At 36.8% G+C, this 20,482-nt stretch overlaps 1 protein-coding gene across 1 annotated transcript; it reads left to right on the top strand.

Annotated features, from left to right (window-relative positions):
- Positions 1-3,494: 3,494 nt before the first annotated feature.
- Positions 3,495-4,963, top strand: LOC149685498 (uncharacterized). The gene has a single exon (XM_089871132.1). It carries the CDS (start codon positions 3,977-3,979, stop codon positions 4,871-4,873), a length of 897 nt encoding a protein of 298 aa, XP_089727258.1. The 5' UTR covers positions 3,495-3,976; the 3' UTR covers positions 4,874-4,963.
- Positions 4,964-20,482: the final 15,519 nt, after the last annotated feature.

The following is a 20,482-nucleotide window of genomic DNA, read 5'->3' as shown; positions in this document are numbered from 1 at the left end:
ACTAATAGTTATGTTACCGGTTACTGTCCAGTTAGGCAGGACGTTACGCGATTGGCCGGAGGGCCTTCTTTAAAATTATCCTTAAAATCTGAACCTAATTCGAATTTTAAAATCATTCGGAAGTATTTCCTGGATGTTTGACTATGCAGACTGGTCTTATAATTAGTAGAAAAATCGATAAAAAATCACTTGATTTTCTACTTCACCCTCCCTTTAAACTGTGGGCAATACGTTTAACATTATTTCGATTACAGCAGTCTATTGCATTACATATCTATTATTCACGTTATCAATCCTGCAACACAATATGGTAGGAAACATACTATTTTCAGTGGAATAATACTATCCCATAGAAGCTATTGGCCACTAATACCGAAGCCACCCTGTATACTTAATATAATAGAGATTTCCCTCCCTATCAATCACAGTTTGGGCGGAAACAGCAACCGCTGTTTTGGGAAATTGCGCTGTATTGAGAAACGCGGAAACAGCAACCGAGATTTTGCTTCCACGCGGTTTTGCAAACCGCTGTTTTGGGAACCGCTTTATTCCAAAACGCTCTTTTGAAAACCGCTCAACTACCCGTGAACCGGCATTTATACGTGCATGTATAAATCCCGCCCACTAGCCTTTGCCAAGCCAAACCCGGAATTTATAAGGAAAGTCCCCTTGTAAGGGATCCATTTCGTGAAAACATTTTATCAGTTAAACTAGCAGACTATATTGGAATCGGGGCTAGGGGTCGGGGAGTGCCCCAAAACTAAAATAAGACCTAAACAGAAGTACTTTGCCTTCAAAAAAACCTAAAATAACTCGTGTTTTTAAAAAATCCGGATAAATCCAATAAAATCCGGTTTAATCCAATAAAAACCACTGGTCTGGATTTTATTCAAATTATCCGGATTTTTGCCAACCCTGGTTAAGCGACACTTTTAAATGTGTTATGCAACACTCCGAGAGGTGTTAAGTGAGACTATTAAAGGTGTTATGCGACACTCTTAAAGGTGTTATGCAACACTCTGAGAGGTGTTAAGCGAAAGTCTTAAAGGTGTTATGCGACACTCTGAAAGGTGTTAAGCGACACTCTGAAAGGTGTTAAGCGACACTCTGAAAGGTGTTAAGCGACACTCTGAAAGGTGTTATGCGACACTCTAAAAGGTGTTATGCGACACTCTAAAAGGTGTTATGCGACACTCTAAAAGGTGTTATGCGACACTCTAAAAGGTGTTATGCGACACTGAATGGTGTTACGCGACACTCTGAATGGTGTTACGCGACACTCTGAATGGTGTTACGCGACACTCTGAATGGTGTTACGCGACACTCTGAATGGTGTTACGCGACACTCTGAATGGTGTTACGCGACACTCTTAAAGTCGTAACGCGACCCTCTTAAAGTCGTTACGGGACACTCTTAAAGTCGTTACGGGACACTCTTAAAGTCGTTACGCGACACTCTGAAAGGTGTTACGCGACACTCTGAAAGGTGTTACGCGACACTCTGAATGGTGTTACGCGACACTCTGAATGGTGTTACGCGACAGTCTTAAAGGTGTTACGCGACAGTCTTAAAGGTGTTACGCGACACTCTTAAAGGTGTTACGCGACATTCTGAAAGGCGTTACGCGACATTCTGAAAGGCGTTATGCGACATTCTGAAAGGCGTTCTGCGACACTCTTTAAAGTGTTATGCATTTTCTTAGAGTGTGTGATTTAACACCCTTTGGTTTGTAAACCAACACTGGAAATGGTGTTGAATTTAGCACCATCAAAAAGAGTTAAAAAGGTGTAGACTTACACCACTATTTCTTACAGTGTAATTATATTTTTTGGTTCTTGTAAATAGTTTGAATATTTTATCCTTTAACGTTCTGTTAAATCTTTCAATAACACCGCACTTTATCCTTCCAACACTTGTATAGAGTTGAATACCTCTTTCTTCAAATATTTTTAAACAATTTTGATAGAAATTAACTGCCTTGGTCAACATTAATACGCAAAGGCTTTCTCTCTTTGATCGCTTTCTGAAATGCACTTAAAACTTCTCTACTAGTTTTATTCTTTAAATGAAAACTCCAGGCATATTTTGAGAATACGTCTATTATAGTCAAAATGTATTGAAACCCTTTGTTATGCTTTTTGATACGTCGTAGATCAATTAGATCGCATTGAAATACTTCATCAGCTGTTGTAGCATAAGTTTGATTTCGAGGGAAGTTTATTCTCCTTGGTTTATGAATAGTGTATGTAGGTTGAGACTGAAGCCAAGTCTCAATTTTTTTCTTTGAAATACTTTTTACTCCTTGTTTCAATTTATTTGCGCTTCCGTAACTAAGAGGGTTTTCAGAATCGTAATATACTCGGCTTAATTTTGATTCCATTGTTATTGCTAAGCTTAAATTCTATTACCCTATTCCTTTTATTTAGAATTGATTTCACTATAACAATACAACTGTATAAAAACACTATAAGTTATCACCATAAGTCTATGATACTCTCTATAAGTATGGGTCTATAGAATATATGCCAAAAGCATTAATCACCTACGTAGATAGTAAGAATTTAACAATAGAATTTTTCCTGGAATTGAATACTACGAAACTAGCGCCGCACGCGGAGTTAAAATGGGGGAAGGAACTCGCGGCGCGCGCGGGGAACCCCGCGGGGTGAGTCTCAGGGGGGAAGGAACTCGCAAAGATTCACCGCGGCGGCGGCGGCGGCGGCGAACAGTTCAAACCATTGAAATATGCTAATTTTAGTTCCCACGCTCCTAATTTATACCTCTATCGTGGTACGAAGTGGGGCCCTATACTACTCACCTTTTCCAAAACAATGGTCCCAATAATTAGTTGCCACCTTTTCCAAAACAATGGTCCCAATAATTAGTTGCCACCTTTTCCAAAACAATGGTCCCAATAATTAGTTGCCACCTTTTCCAAAACAATGGTCCCAATATTATTTCCCACCTTTTCCAAACAATGGTCCCAATATTATTTCCCACCTTTTCCAAAATATTGTCATATTAATTAGCTGCCACCTTTTCCAAAATATTGTCCTATTAATTAGCTGCCACCTTTTCCAAAATATTGTCCTATTAATTAGCTGCCACCTTTTCCAAAATATTGTCCTATTAATTAGCTGCCACCTTTTCCAAAATATTTTCCTATTAATTAGCTGCCACCTTTTTCAAAATATTTACATATTAACAGTTATCTAGTAAGCTAACACACTCGGTTCTAAAGTTCATATTCTTTGGTTGTAGCGTATTATTTTTACTAGAGAACCGATAGACTGAGTACCGTCAATAGGTCAGAAAATATGACTTTTACGTCGTTTTTTGGCCTAAAGACGGTACTAGGTTTATAAATGTATCTACTGGAGATTTTATTATTTTTTCTATTATCGAAAAAAACGTTGATAAAATGGTATAAAATGAGAAATCTCGAATATTTATGTACATTGATATTATGGAAAGCAATCTGTTAAGAGGAGGAGAAAAGCTAGTCGACGAAGGAAACATGTTTACGTTTCATATGCTGAGCAAGGATCAAAGGACTAAGTGTTGGCGATGCAGCAAGAGGGGATACGGATGTAAAGCTCGACTTCACACTGAGGGAAATAATATTATCGTAAGTCGACTGGGACATCATACGCATGGAAGTGACGCTGCTGCTGTGGAAGTCTCAAAGCTAAAGTTGATGATGAAGAAACGAGCCATAGAGACGATGGAAAAGCCCAGTCAGATACACAATTTCGTTGTCGCCGGAATCGGTCAGGCAATTCAAGGCAGAATTCCTAGCTATGAAGCATCGAGAAAATGTATTCAACGAGCACCACATTCAACCATCGTGGCTCCGAATGCACCACCGGACTTAAAGAGTATTGTTATTCCCGAAAGGTATCGTTTCTACGGATCCGTTCCAGGCCGCAAAGAACTTTTCCTTCTCGGCGATAGTGGAGCAGAAGACCCGAATCGATGCCTTTATTTGGAAAAGAATCTCACAAGAATTGGTCTGATAGTATGGAGGAAGTGTTTATAGACGGGACATTTAGTCTTTTACCTCCGCTATTTGAGCAAGTATACGTCTTATTGGCTAAACGTGGGGGATTCGTTTTTCCTGTACTGTACGCTCTTCTTCCAAACAAAACCGGGTTGACGTATAATGGATTGTTTACGCTAATCAATAATACCTGGCCGTCTTTCAATCCTTTGATGTTTTCCATCGACTTCGAGATTGCTGCAATAAATTCTTTGAAACGCAACTTTCCCCAAAGCAGCGTTCATGGATGTCTATTTCACCTGGTAAAGAATTTTCGTCGGCATATGCAAATCACTGACCTGAAGTCTCGCTATGACGGTGAAGCAGAATTTGCATTACAAGCTCGCATGATCGTTTCTTTGGCTTTCGTCCCTATCCCGGATGTTGATAAAGCTTTCGACGCGCTTACTCTCCATTTACGCGACGAACTAGTACCGATCCTTATTTGGTTTGAAGATATTTATCTTGGACGACAGCAGAGAAGTGGCCGCCGACGTCAAGCACGGTTTCCACCAGAAGTATGGTCTGTCTACGAAAGGACTCTCAATGAAGAAGATAGGACGAACAATTACGCAGAAGCAGCCCACCGCCGATTGCAAGCCGAACTTGACGTCAACCATCCTTCAATGTGGAAGTTCATCGAAGGACTTAAAACCGTTCAAAAGGGCCGATATGTTGCTTACGAACGCTACGTTAGTGGAGCTGAGCCACCAAGGAAACGTAATAAATATCAGCGAAACGATGAAAAAATCCTAAATATTGTCAAAGACTTCAAAAATCGGCAAATTCTTGAATACCTTCGTGGATTGTCACATAATTTTTTGATGGAATAAGCTATTTGTAATTTAAAAAAATACTTTCTATTATTGTCAATAAATTGTTCTTGCTAAAGGGTTGACTTTTCCTACTCATATACATAATCTTCTTACTTCCACACAAGGTTCGGTTGGGTTGGTTTGGGTTTGGCTGTGTTAAGTAAATGCTGTAGGGGTGATACTTTTTATAACGACCCTTTTGTGTCCAGACACCAATTTGTCTCGAGTCCAAATTGTTCCTGGACCAATTTGCCTCGAGACCCATTTTTACCGAGACCCAATTCTCCCGAGACCAAAACGGCGAGACCAAATCGGCAAGACCATAACGGCGAGACCAAATTGTCGCGGACCGATATTACTCAGATATTTATAAGGTAATATCGTTTAATATGGAGTTAATACATTCTGGAGTCGTTAAGGATTAGATTTAAGACACGTTTTGAACATTTCGTTCATATTTATCGTCATCCTGAAGATTTTTTATTTTAACTAATACCTTGACAATGACCGCACATTGCCGAGAAATCCAATCCCGATCGTCTACATTCACAGTTCTTTACACAAGATGTTCTGCGGACTGCAGGTACAAGTAGTAAATGTTATAAGTTCATCTGATGCAGGAAGGAGAGTGGTGTGAATGGGTCTTGGACTTTCGCGATCGCGAACCCATCCCCTGTGTTCGGGATTAAATCGTTCCCTAGCTATTGTTGACTTAATATTGTCATTAAAAACTCTCAACTTATTTGTAAGATGTTGATTATCTGTCATTACCCCGCCTTATCATAACCACATCCAGTTACAGCATGTAAATGAAAGAAATGATGTCTGAACTTTTTTTTTCTCAAATGTGTCGATTTGAGATTCTCTTCTCGGTGTGGTTTTGGTTTCAGATTTAAGAATGAAGACGTTCCAATTCGGGCGTGATAGTCTACCAACTTTTAATACTCATTATCTTTAAGTGCGGAACTTCTTGTGTAAAGAACTATGAATGTAGACGATCCGAATTAGTTTGCTCAACAATGCGTGGACATTGTCGCGGTCCTAGCTATGATGGAGCAGAGCAAAAGGGTTTGTCGTGGCTGAGGGGGCTCGAGTTCAGGGTGCCGGTTCGGGAGTTGCTTGTGTTCGCCCTTGGTTCAGACCGTTCCATGCCGACCCGTTCCCTAAAGGTTTTGCTCGGCTGCATCGCCCCCCGCCCAGGTGTTGCCTTAATTGACTTTACCCGAAATTGGCAACCCTCTGAAGGTCCTGGATACATTGTATGGGCCGTATGGCACTGCTGTGCTTGGAGGGAACTCCCCAGTCCTCTCGAGCCTTCAGCTGCATTAATCCTTCCCTGTCACCCACCACCCTCTGACTGGGCTCGCCGCTGACGGTGTCCAGCTTCTGTCACCTGCTCAAGTGGCGTGTGTCGGGCCCGCTGGCCGATCACGTGTGCCATGACGGCGGTTCCTCAGGTTCAATTTGGAATATGATAAGGGAAAAAATCCTCAGGCTGACGATGAATATGAACGAAATGTTAGATTTGTCTTAAATCTAATTTTTAACAACACTAGAATGTATAAACCCCATATTAGATTGTATTCCCATATGCAAAGAATTACAGCTTTGAATAACTTTTCTTTCTTTCAGAATTTAGGGTAATAATTTTGAGTGGTCATTTTTAAAGATGGCGTCGATAATTTCGACTTGGGGATGGCAATTTTTTGTGTTTATTACGTTAATGAAAATAAACTACTCAATATAGGAATTTTGAAAAGATTTATGTATTTGAAATATATTTAGCATTTCCAGCAGTCATTTTCCAAGATGGCGCCCAAACTATCAGTAGCACGTTTTCAATATTCAAGTATGATTTTTTAAACGTTCTTCAACAATACATTTACCAATTTTCATAATTTTTTAAAAATAAACTCTATCTAAATGAAATTCCCGGCGGCCATTTTCCAATATGGCGGCAAAACTATCCCATGAATGGCTACAATATTTTACAATGAGGTTCACACAGCTCTGACTACAATATCAATAAATTTTCATAATTTTCTAACAACATGGTGAAATACAGTGCACCCAGCATTCACGGCGTCCATTTTCCAATATGGCGACCGAACTATCAAAATCAGAGCTGTAAAATTTTACTATGATGTTCAGGTGGTTACAATCATAATATGTACCAGTTTTCATAATTTTTGAAGAAAAATGTGGAATACATTGAAGCTGGCATTCCCGACGGCCATTTTCCAAGATGGCGGCGAAAGCTTGCGCTCTACAGCAGGGGACTTTTAGTATATTTTTTGTTCGGTCAAAAATAACACATGTACCAATTTTCATCTTAATGTTCAAATGTTCTAGGTCAAACCCTAAAAGTCCTGGGCTACTACCTACTTTTTCAAATCCAGGTCTAATATCGCAATACAATTTGATGATGTCTTGGTACGTTTTGGTAGTGTGAGAATTTCTCCAACGCATTCCGTCAATATATAGTTCTCGTTCCTTCATTATGTCATCGATACAAGGTAAAAAATATATCCCCCTTTAATTTCATTTTTTTGGGCAAAATCTCAAAACGTTATTTTTTAACCCCATCCTTTACATCCATTAAAATATTTAGCGCTTCTTCTGGTTTGAGGCTTCTTGAAATACCACTTTTATATGCAAGGGTTTTTGAAGTTCCCAAAATGTCACGCGTGAAATTACCAATTTCGCCCTTAGATTCTGCTGGACAATTTAGATTTTCATCTCCGTCAAGAAATTGGGCCACAATGTGCCTTTCTTCTACTAAATTACTGTCATGTAATTCATTTCCAGAGGGGTTCCATTCTCTTCCCCTGGACGTGGTTTTAGTGCAATCGGTCTCAATAGCTAATTCCTCAACCCCTCGAACTGAATTCTTTGCAGTTAAGCTTGTTTCAGAACAGTCATCACAATCAGCAAATCTTTCAGATTGATCATTGTGTTTATGCAAAGAAATGATGTCACAATCGACCGTATCATTGTTCAACGACTCTAAAGGTTCGTTTACTGACGATGAAAGATACATAAGGAGTTCTTTCTGGTCAAAATTTTCAGAACCCATTTTTAACGTTGCTCTTATTTTCGCCTATAAGAAGTACTAAATTTGTATTCGGCAGGATTTTTGTACATCAATTTGATGTTTCTATTCAAATCCATGAAAACTGGCTCTTTAATGAAAGGCTCAGTTTAGAGGCACTTTGGCTCTCCTTATTCAATTTTCCCAAGAAAAACGTACAAAATTTGTACTTGGCTCAATTTTTCTACGAATCTTTCTGATTCGATTAGAAAATTAACCGAAAATGCTGTTGAAAACAGCTAACGGGTTTATCGCTTGTAATTAAAGCGTTTTGGACCTCCAATAAAGAATCGTGTTTGGCTGAATCACGCTAAAAAGGCTTTTTAAAAGCTGTAAGACAATCTATACGAAAGCAACGTTGACATCTGGCGGAGGATTGTCAACCGCCAAGTTGTTGAGAGAACATCTAGTGGGAACTTTACCCTTTCCCAAATCCGTAGCGTAGTAACGACATAGAAGCATGTCTGCCTCTCTAGCGTCTGAATTATTCATTATCCAGCCAGCTCTTAAAATGAGATAGGCCTCGTTATCAAAAACAGCACTTTTTACTAGTTTTTCCACGGCTCTTAAAGCAGTTTATTTCAGTAATCTAAAACAGTAGTCGCAGGGCGTGTCGTGAAACGTGTTGGTGTATAGCATTGTCCGAGCGAATTGATTTTTTCGTAAAGACTCAAGATTTCACTTTCATTGAGAGTCGGCCGAGGAGCGTTAACGCTTCCTGTGGGAGCATTGTTTTGTTCCTTATTTAAATCTTTCCCACGTGTGGCTAGCATTATTCTCGATTCTGCCATGACATTCGTCAGAGAATTGTATTCACCACTTCCAATTTCATTTGAAATTTTAGTTAACGCGTCGAGCAACGCTTTGACGCGATAAATACTATTCAGAATAGTTCTAGTTCCCGAATAATGAAGAGCCAGTCCAGCGAAAGAACGCAAATGACTTTGGCACTCATCGCTATCAGCGCAGTAAGCCGTGTGTCCTAGGAGCGGAACTATTCTCACCACTATTTCGTTCCCATCTGGTGGTATAGACACGTTTCATTGATCACAAAATTTGCTTTCGGATTCCTCTCTTCAGTTTCAACAATGTTGAAAAGATTCGTAACAACTCCCGACTCATTAACTTGTAAAACTCGTTCAACGTTACTAGTTGCGCTATTGTTTTTTATGTCAACGATATTTCCCATTTCATCAACAAACAATTCTTTAGTCAAACTGGTAGCACGGTCTTTCAGAACTTTTCGTACACGACCATCAGAATTCAATTGAAAAATTTAGCCGTAATGTGACTCATTTGCCATTATTTCCAAACACAAATTCTGCTAAATTGCAAGGATCAATGGACCGAATTTCTTTGATTTTCTCAACGAAATCCTTAAATTCACTATCAATCTCCGTTACGTGGGCGTATATAATTGCCTTTTCAAATGCAATATTTTTCCAGCTAGCACTTGGAATTTTAGCTCTTAAGAGATAGATTTCGTGCCTTTGTTTTTAGTCTCACCGTCAAAAGTCTTTGACGCCGCCAGTCTTTCAGCTAGACGTATGACTAGGAATCTTTTCGTTGTTCGTTTTGAAAATCCCCGTATTAAGGAATTTTTTCGCAAAGACAAAATTATCCCTTTTATTTGGTTTTTTATTTTTTGAACGCAAATTAGAGGCTCCACCTGGCGGTGTAGTTCTCTTAGTTTTTTCACTCTATCAAGTAGAAATTTACGCTCCACGTAGTTTTTTGCATTATTTCTTTTAAAGAATTCCTGGTTTTCAAGATAGTATCGTTTACACTTAAGTTTGTTAGTTTGGTCATGTTTCAATGATTTACTCTGAACTTGCAATTTTAGCTCGGCTTCCGCTCTTCTTTTTTGCATTACTAAACGCTTATTTACTTTTTTTCGTTTTTCTCGAGAAAACATTTCAATTATTCAAAAATTAGTGTAAATTTTTACTGTATTTGGTATAGGTTCACACAGAACGCCTCTGTACTTGCAAAGGTACACGCAGACCTTTTTGTGTTTGAAAAGGTACACACAGACCCAAATGTTTTTGCAAAGGCACACAGATTTCGTTAAATAAAATTGAAATATATATATAAAAATTAAAGAATAATGAGAACATACACTTTAGAAAGTAGGCTTAACGTGATTTTAAAAAAGGAATAAGGAAATCGAAATTAAAACAAAATAACAATGTGTTAATTAAAATTAATTAGAAATGAAAGCAATAATTAGTCTTGTGGTAGAATATTAACCTTAGGGCATCAGGATTCTCAAAATCTCACGAAAGTAGCGTCAAAATAGTACGTTAGGCCTTTAAAGAGTAAAACCAAACTGAAAGACCATAGACATGAAAGACTGAAAGGCTGGCAGGAAATATTGTGATCATAGCAGCACTGCTGTAGGTTAGTAAAAAATATTGTTTAGTTTTAGGGACGGCCAGCTTGTATTTCGTTCGTACGCGGGAGAAGTTGATTCAAGTTGGCCGTATCTTTGGCCAAACCGTCAACTCTCAAATTCAAACTTTGGATCGAAAAACTCAAGTAAGTTTCATGAACAATTTAACAATAATTTGTAATTTCACATATATTTTTTAAACTAAAGCATATATTTAACAACTCGATATTAAATTATATGACCAAGTTTAAGAAATAGAGTGTGAGCAACCAATCGACGTTAATTTATTAAGTTTATTAAATTTGTTGTTAACTGGCCTAGGCTTAGCAAAATGAAAGATTTAAGAGAAGCCACCTTTAACGGTGACGTTACTCTTAACGTCCACAATTATAGTCGTGGTGGACGCGGTGGGCGTCGCGGACGTGGTGGACGAAATCCGTGGTGGAGAAATGAGGAAAAACCCTATGAAAGGCGGTGTTATGAGTGTCGGAAGCCGGGCCATATAGCTCGTGATTGCCCTAATATTAAAGGTACAAAAATGATCACCAGGTTGTGCTAGTTAGTCGGTTATATAGTAGTGGCCAATTTTTCAATAATTGTTTTCCATACAAAAGTTTTATTTGTATAAAGAGGCATACCTAGAGTTAGTAAGGAATGGCATCGTTTAGGGAAAACGTTTTTACAGTGGAAGCCAAGAAATCAGGCACTTTATAAACAGGGTGATAGGAGCAAAGTACATATGAGCGATTTTAGGTCGAAAATGTAACTTGTACAACATAAAATCACAAGGAAAACTCCATAAATAGCTTATTATTAGAGGGCTTTATGAATGACCCCTTTGAGTATTCATTGGGGAAAAATATAATTTGGTGGTTATAACTAAAACACTCCAGTTATAAAACTTGTTTAGGGAAAAACATCATGGAATATTTGAAGTTGCTATACTTCGGCCCTACCACTCGATTTGGAACACCTTGTTTAAACCTCTTTTTAGTCAGTCATTAAAGCAACGCAAAGTCACGTAATTCCGAACCAAATTGTGTGGCCATTTCGTAGATTTCCCTAGTGAGGTCACTTGGTTTAAACTAAAAGTAAAACTTAGACGTTTGAATTTTGCTTTTGTAGCATGTCTCAACGTGTAGAAAACCAGTAAATGTAGAAAGGTCGAATAGTTTTGGCCCTTTTTTAGTAGGTAATCGTCTTTAATTGTAATTATTTAGGAAATTTTAGCTTGACTTAATGTGTTGTTTCAAATCAATTATTTTAATTGCTTTGTGTTGCAATTTAGTACACTTCCCTTTTCGTCATCTGGCCTTATCTGAAAAAAAAATTACCTTAGGACGTCCTCCAATGTGGTCGTTGGAAAGACGAAACCCTTTCGCAAGGCGCCCTGAACTGAGGCAGGATTGGAGAGGTTGCCACGTTGTAGTACTCAACCAACTGAAATCTTTTCGTGCCGGAAAGCGTTTTCAATTCTACTGTAGATACACATAATCCTACTTCGCGCAAAATTTTAACTAAGCAATTTGCTGCTAGGCGCTCATAGATGTAATGAACTTTTTATTTTAAGCAGCGGTTGAAAATTATTGTGAAATGGAGAAAGATCGAAGGGGATACAAATATATATGTATATGAAAAATGAAACTCGCATATTTATCCTATTTAGTAAAAAAACATAATTTAGGTATTACAAACAATTATGTTTCTTAACCTTAGGATATAGCCAAGGTGGTCCAACAAGGACTTCGAAAGATTTTCGAAGGCCTGAACCTTCGAAGTTCAAAGAGGGGATAGAGGGAGGGGGCATAATTGGCGTCCCAAATATAATGGTTAATGTTTATTTAAAGACCGTCAAATTCTACACAGTAGTAAACTTACGCCCCTTAGCGTTAGCAAAACTAATCCTGGGTTAAGATTTTACTACAAATATATAAATTTTTCACGCTATTAAATAAAAAAAATTACTTCTTAATTTAGATGACACACGTGGGACAAAAAATTTAAACAAAAGGCCTGAGTAAATATTTTAATTTTATACGGAAACTTTTTAATGTCACGAAAGTTTTGCCTCTTATGTGTAGCCTAGCTTATTTTATGTAACCTCTAAGGTTCATGGAAAAATTTACAAAACTATTGGAGACCTTCAAGTACTTTCACCGCTTGTTGAATTTTTGGTATGAAAGTCTTTCAACAAGTACTTTTCTTTATTTTAGGGGGGGGGTTATTTTTTAGTCACATCTCTTTAATACTTAACCATAGAAAATAGATACTACCAATCAACAACTACTACGAAGTCTGACGCGACACTCAAGTCAATTGTCAGTTTCATTCCTAAAATTAAAAATGAATATCTTGTAATGTGAGTTGGCACGAATGACCTATTTCAAATGGTAATTACTTTTAAAATATTAAATACAAGCTACTAACTTTTTTCAGGCTTACTTATAATTGTCAATTTGTTACTTATGATGCAAATGTATTATAAATATTTCAGATTTCAAATCAATACAATTACGAAGATTGTAGGCGAAATATAACTAGGCTGTTTATGGAGGTAGAATTTACCATTAGGAAGGAAGGGAAGAACGTTGTTCTTCTTATTCCACTGTTACCAAAGGACCTAAGTAAAAAACAAAGAATGGAGTTCATGAATCTTGACAAAGATGTCGCAGACCTTTTCAGTAGAAACAGTATGTTATATGTGGGATGCAGAATCTTTACCTTTCATTTTTTAATTTTTTTCTTTAAATGAATACTTCAATGATCGCATTAGGTTCAGTAACAGTTCTTAAATTGAATGAGATTCTCCTTAAAAACAATCTTAAGAAGTGAGTGTGCAATGTAACGAAGATCTAGAACTTCTAAATCATCAATGATTTTTCTCTTCTATAGAAGCCTCCCTCTTCCGTTTTCGGCGGATTATTGCGTGACCAAAGAAGGTTGGGAAGAACTTACCAAAGCTTTAAAAAAATCTTTTAAGAACTACCAACGTTTGAAAAAACGTTCAAATGTCCTTTTGTAGCGAGTGAAAATTTTATAATTATTAGAACTTTGCGTATAGTTTTACTTTAAAGGTCTTTGCACATGTCATAGACGGCTTAATTGGTGATAGGGGAAAGTAAATATCTTTCTTCTTGTCTTATCTCTCTGCTGGGCTTGGTTTTCCTTATGTTCATTTTGGTCACGTATTTTTGGACTGCAATGCCAAGAACCTCTTGTAACGTTGTTGTTTTAAAAAATTTCTTTCAGGACCAAACTGAAATGAAATTATCAGAAAGATTTTCTAAACTTCCCTTACAAAAAATAGATTATGAGTTATGAAATGAGCCTCAACTAAGTGAAACAAGAAAGCCATATAATATCTTAAACGAACTTGGTGACATGGTATCGGTAAGCATTGTTATTTTGTTTATGATAACTCGTCATTGACGCGTTTTTAAAAATTCAAACTAGTGCAATAATTGTAATTGTGAAGGGACTCTAAAATGCGAGTGAATTAAATATCTATTATAATTAATATTAGATACTATTTATCTAATTTCACTCTAGAAATGGGCAATTAACCCGAAGACGCCCGTAGAAAATGTATCAACGCAAGAACTAAGCGGTGAAGAGGAGATAAAAAGTGATGAAGAAATTTCTAGTAAAGGGGACATGACTTCCGAGGAGGAGGAAGTATTAATAAAAGAGTAAAAATAACACGTGTAGGCCACAATTGTGCCGTGTAAAACATTTTAAAAATTAAAAAAAAATTTCGTAATTTAAACTTAAAAAAATAACACGGGTAGGTTATAATTGTGCCATGTAAAATATTTTAAAAATTATAAAATAATTCATTTCATAATTTAATCTTAGAAAAAAATAACACGGGTAGGCCACAATTGTGCCGTGAAAAATATTTTAAAATTAAAAAAAAATTCTTTTCATTATTTAAACTTAAGAAAAAGAAGAAAAAAATTTCAAATTAAGATGTGATAACAAGTGAGATAGGATAGATCTAAACTAAGATAAAATAGAAAAAATAAACACGGGTAGGCAATAACGGTGGCAGAGTCAAAACAATATTTTTGTGATACCAATTCTCATTATTATCTATTTAACTAAATAAAGTTCTTGTAAAAAGTATAATTACTTTTTTAATGATCATAAAACTTAAAACAGTAGCGTAGGTCTGGTTGAGGTGTAGAGAAAGTGGCTTTCCTCCTAAACTGTGGGTTTATTTTTTCAAAGGCTAATGGTGAGGGTCATAAGGGTGCAGTCCAACTATAATATGGAGGTGAAGAATGGTGTGATGATAGGTGTGCTGTCAAACTATAATATGGTGGTGAAGAATGGTGTGATAATAGGTGTGCTGTCAAACTATAATATGGAGGTGAAAAATGGTGTGATTAACTAAAAATAAATGTGCTGTCATGCTATAAGGTTGAGGTGTGCGAGGATTTATAAAAGGAGTGAAAAATAAAAAATATAGGTTTGATACCAAATTATGATCTCGAGGTTTGCTTGGATTTAAAAATGATGAAAAAACACAAAAATAGTTGTACTGATAGTTTCATTTCAAACTCAAATACGTAGAAAAAAGGTTTTGATCGATTTAGATTTGACGCTTGAGTAGCTTGACAGAGAGCTTGACTATCCCATTGGTCGATGGCAATTGAAAGCGCTCGAAGCGGTAGATTCTCAAAGCTTAATGGTGTGCCCTTTAGTGTTTTGCTAAGCCTTGGTATTACAAGGGAAACCAGCCTGTGATTATCGCCGGTGTGAAAGGGGTGTGCTACGGCATGGATTTATAACAAGAGTGTCGCACTTTCACTTACGCGGGACGGGTTTCGGCTGAAGGGAAACGTGTGCAAAATTCGCCGGTGTGAATGGTGGTGTTCCAGGGCATGGAATTACACCGATTGTGCTTGGATAGTGTAAGTTGGAGATATGGAAGGCTTGAAAAAAGTGTGAAAAACATAATTATTGGTGTGCTGTCAGATTATAACATAGATTTTTGTTCGGATTGATGAATGGTGTGAAAACTAAAAATAGGTGTGCTGTCATAATAAAAGTTTGAGGTAAGCTAAGATTGAAAAATGGTGTAAACAAAAATAGGTGTTAATATACGGTTAATTTCAAGACCAATACATAGAAAAATGCTATTGAACGATTTAAATTTGCCGCTTGAGTCGCTTAACTACCCCATTGTTCGAAAGGAATAAACGTGCTCCTAGCGATAGATTCTCGAGGCTGAAAAGGTGTGCCTTTTAGTGTATATCTAAGCCTTGGTATTTCAAGGGAAATTTGACTGTCGTTATCGCCGGTGGGAATGGTGGTGTGCCACGGCATGGATATATAGCAAGAACGTCGCTTACTCGAAACCTTGGTTTTATCGGGACGGGTACCGGTTGAAGGGAAAGGTGTTGAAGTATTTCCCGGTGTGAATGGGGATGTGCCAGGGCATGGATTTATAACAGAGGTAGCTTAGGCGAAGTCGTGTTTCTTATCGGGACATTTTTAGGCTGATGGGAAAGGTGTGCTAAGGTCGCCGGTGTGATGGGGGGTGTTGAAGACGAAGTCTTTGTGACCTTGCTTTTCTATGGCTCTGGCTCTTTCCAACACAGCCTTGCAAGCAATTATGAACATGGAATGAGCCAACAATCAGTCAGTAGATCTATTGGTCGAGTGACTGATGCTAGCAATGTGACTATGAAACATTATATCCGCTTTGCCACTGGAAATGCCGAAGTGGAAGCAATCAAGGTTGGTATTTATTTTGAGATGATAGATTGCGTTTTTGAATTTTAAAATCTATTACGACTGTTGCAGGCGTCATTGAGAGCCAGGTGCATCTTTCCTGATATTCTTGGAGCTATTGATTGCACCCATATCCTAATTAAAAAACCAGCTGAGGAACCCAATGTTTATCTTGATAGGTATGGAAATTATTACATTAATGTGCATTAGGTATATAATATTCTATCTAACAATAGTCAAACTGATAACTAATATTCCTATATCATGCCATAGATATGTGACAATGAAACCCATATAACGGATGTTTTGGCTCAATGCGGTGGCGGCACTCAAGATGCTTTAATTTGTCGTTTCTGTGGCGTGCTGGAGAGATTTAAGGGTCATGAAATGCCTGAAGGATATCTTCTTGGAGACAGTGGCTATCCTCTTGAGATATGTTTAATGACTCCCCTTCTTCAAGCTAGAACGCCGAATGAACAACGGTACAACCAACGTCATTTGTCAGGTAATTCATATTTTTAAATCTACACATTGTTACATGAATAATATAGGGCTATAATATAAGGATTCAATATTGCACGAATTTGTTGTTAAGTCTCTTAGTTTAAAGCAGTAGCTATGTAAATCAAGGCTTCGCAAAGGCACACACATTGATGTAAACATTTTTGTCACCTAGGTTGCCATGTTATAGAAAGGGTGAATGGCATTTTGAAAATGCGATTTCGATTTTTGGTTTCGTCCGGAGGAGTGTTGTGCTACAAGCCTGTGACAGTCAATGACATCAGTGCTTACTGTCACCTTCACAACCTCTTGTTGGGTGAAGCAATGCCTGCATAAAACGGTAAATTAGTTTAATTATCGCGTTTCATTTAGTTGCCGTGTGCTCAACAGAGTGACTGTGTTTCGTTTTAGTTTAGTATTCCATGGGAGATACTATGTGATCGACGTTTTCTCTTAGTTCATGTTTATTTTCATTGTCATGCGCTCTACTGAATGACAGTGTTTGTCGTAAACTTCAATTTTCCAATAAATTTCCTTCACACACCTACGTTTTAAACACTTAGTCCTTTAATTTAATTACGTACCCTACTGTCTAATAATAATTCCATGGCTTCGCGATGGTCATCCTGCGAGAAACTCCCTACAATAGACTCATATTTAATTACTGTATGGAACATGAGTTTTAAAGAAAACTATTCCATTGCAGCTGTACCAAATCCAAACGTTACAAGAAACAGAAACCCTCTTGATGGCGACGACAATGAAGCCGATGATGCTGATGATGATAACGAGCTGCTACAAGCAGGCAGGAGAACAAGACAAGCCTTGATTGATCTCGGACCCGATTCTCTAAAAATTTAATTCATTTGGACGAAGATCCAAATCTAAACATTTGGATCGGTTCCATTTGGATCGGTTCCATTTGGACAGGGCGCTTAAAACCGTATTTTCTAACCCAAATCCAAATCGACATTTGGATCTCTCCCCAAACCTTTATCCAAACCAAATGCACGTCCTCTTTCATTACGTAATTTCACTTTCTGTTTATTGGCGAATTTTTTCGCAACGGTAGTAAAATGTTTTTAAGCCTTGGATTTTTGCATGTTAGATTGTTAAAATTTTGCACAATTAAGAAACCTCTTAATATGATAGTTTAAGCTTATTAGGCCTAATTAAAATTAATTGGGAAAATAAACTTGAATGAAAAATTGGTTTGTATCTTTTATTAATTGGGAAATAATGCACATAATTTACAAATAAATTTTGGACGTAAATATAGATTTTGTGTATTAATTTCACTAAGGCAAGAAATTAATTACATACGAGGATTTAACTAGTACATATGTTTAATATTCGAATTTAAATAGTTTCAAAACTAATAAGGTTTTGAACCATTTTACTGAAATTTAGTTTAAAAATTTGTGGTTGTCGATTGGTCAATATTGTGAATTAACCAACGCTGGAAACAAATTCAAAGAAGATAAATAGCGATTAGATTATTTGCTTCTTCAAACAAGATTTTTGGACTTTGTCATGATTTAATCATGAAGAGAATATTTTGTTAATTTTGCTCAAATTAAGATATTCGGCAATTGAGTTGATATGAATAAAGAACTTTTTGCCCATGTTTATTTTAAACTTTAATCACAGATTTCACTTACCATTTCACAAGCATAATAAACCCCACTGAAGGGTGGAAATCTATCTCTGATCGGTAACGATGAACACTATAGCATTTTTCCCAATGAATCGGTTTGAGCTTCATTTGCAGATTTTTATTCGTTATATTGAAATGTTGTGAAAGAAATTGGATAGGAATATAAGTAGATATCTCATTCAGTAGATAATTGTTGATGTTGATATTAAAGATTCATTGAATTAAATAAATTTGGTATTAGTATTATAGTTAAGCTTTAATATCAACATCGGTTAATTTACGATATGGGCTCGTGATGTTAGTCTATTTATAAGATGAAATTGTTACTTCAAGTGTAGGAAGACAGTATCTACCTACAAAATCGAGAGTTATTAACTTTAAAACAATCTCCTCGTCACAAGATATCCGAGGGTGAATTTATTATATCATTGATATGTGATAATCTTACGAAGACTCACTAGCTCAGTCAACTTTCGGCAAGGCCTAATACCGTTTTGCTTGACTGTCGTCGTCAAATTCCTTTTAAAGCATAGACCATATAGTGTCCACCCTTGATTTAATTTTGCAAAACACGTTGAAATCTTAAAGCTCGACGCGTACCACGATTAGAGGCATAAAAATATAAAAGCAACACATTGACCGCATACAATTTTAGTAAATAACATTTCCCGTCCACTACAGCTGTTTTCGGGACTGAAGCGACCGAAATCAAATAGAGGGCGATAAAGAATAAACAACGGGCCGGCTAAAGGAGGTAATTTCGAGGGAACGAATTTCAAATGCAAGGCGCATAACTTCAACAAAAAACATTGCATTCGTAAATACGGACGTTTTACGCAATTACAATATTGAAATTTTATATAATTAAGTGATATTTAAGAAAACTTAGCACTCATTTTAAAGTCTAAACTTTAAAAATACGACGCTATGAGATAGATAAGTAACGGGGCTTAAAACAAGGGGCAAAAATTATTTTTTATTAAATGCCAAAAATCAAAGGTAAGCCTATGTATTCATGGGTTCATCTTGGTGATATATTCCGCATTGGCCAATTCTTTGAATAGTTTCCCCATTTGTTGCTTTGGATTTAGGCATTAAAGGTCCGTCCACATTACAGGTAAGCCAAAAAAAGTGCCAAGTTTAGTAATAGATTGAGGGGCAATAAAATGGTGGAAAATTATGAAATCAGGCTCATATTAAAGCTTGAAACCTACTTTATATTATATTTAAAATCCAGCCATGTGAAAATCCGCGAAAAATATGAAAATCACAACGAAAAAGGACCCACTCTAAACTTTTTTGCTCTTAAAGAAAAATGGCGACGAATAAAGGAGTTTACAAGGAGGAAAGAGCTATCCAAATGACGAATTGTCCGACCATCAGGCTTCCCAAATGTTTGGATAGGGTTTGAACCAGAATACCGATTAGTGTCATTTGGGGATGAACCGACCCCAAATCCAAATAATTTGGATTAGGAACGATCCAAATGTAGTTAGAGAATAGGGTCCCAGTACGCGCTTGATATTAGTCCAATATTGGTTTGAATTTGACCATTGTGGGCTTCATATTAGTCTAATATTGGGAGGACATCAGTACATTTTTGCCCACTTTCGTAAAATATGGATAATATCCTGACCAGTTCTGGATAATGATTGATCACTTCATAGATGATTCTCGATCCAATTTTTGATGAGACTCCAAATCTGGCTTATCATTCAATCGTACCTTTTTGGACACTAGTTACGTTATCCAAAAATAAACGATAAACCGTGCTGTCTAAGAGTCAGCCGTTTGGATCCATTAACAATCAAATTTGGACAACGTTTTTGAACAGTATACTAGTTAACATTAGTGACAATCTTGTTCTATGACGCAATGCCAAACAAGACTGTGTGACCCAATCAAGTTGAAGCAGAATATATTGCACTGGTGACAAAAGCAAAGGAAGTTGTTTGGTTATCAAGGGTTGTGCAGGAACTATAAGAAAAATTTAAATTAGAAACTTATTAAGATTGTGGTAATCAAACCTCGATAGCGTTAGCTAAAAATAATATAGACAATAATCGTACTAAGCATATCAATTTAAAATATCATATTCGAGATTTTATAGATAACAACTTAATTCGTCTTGAATTCGTAAGAACAAATTTAAATATAACAGATTTGTTTACAATAGTAACCCGAAAATTCAAAGAATTATGTAATTATATGAAATTAATAATAATAATAATAATCTAAGCTTTGCCT

This window comes from Phalangium opilio, unplaced genomic scaffold (genome assembly GCF_054372755.1).
Source record: "Phalangium opilio isolate 3A_F unplaced genomic scaffold, DU_Popi_V2 ptg000032l_1, whole genome shotgun sequence".
Classification (NCBI taxonomy): Eukaryota; Metazoa; Arthropoda; class Arachnida; order Opiliones; family Phalangiidae; genus Phalangium; species Phalangium opilio.
The sequence above is the reverse complement of the archived record's forward strand: the minus strand, read 5'-3'. Positions and strand labels throughout refer to the sequence as shown.

What these genes read in the sequence shown, in the direction of transcription:
- LOC149685498 (XM_089871132.1), top strand. Translation starts at nt 3,977, where the DNA reads ATGCCTTTATTTGGAAAAGAATCTCACAAGAATTGGTCTGATAGTATG.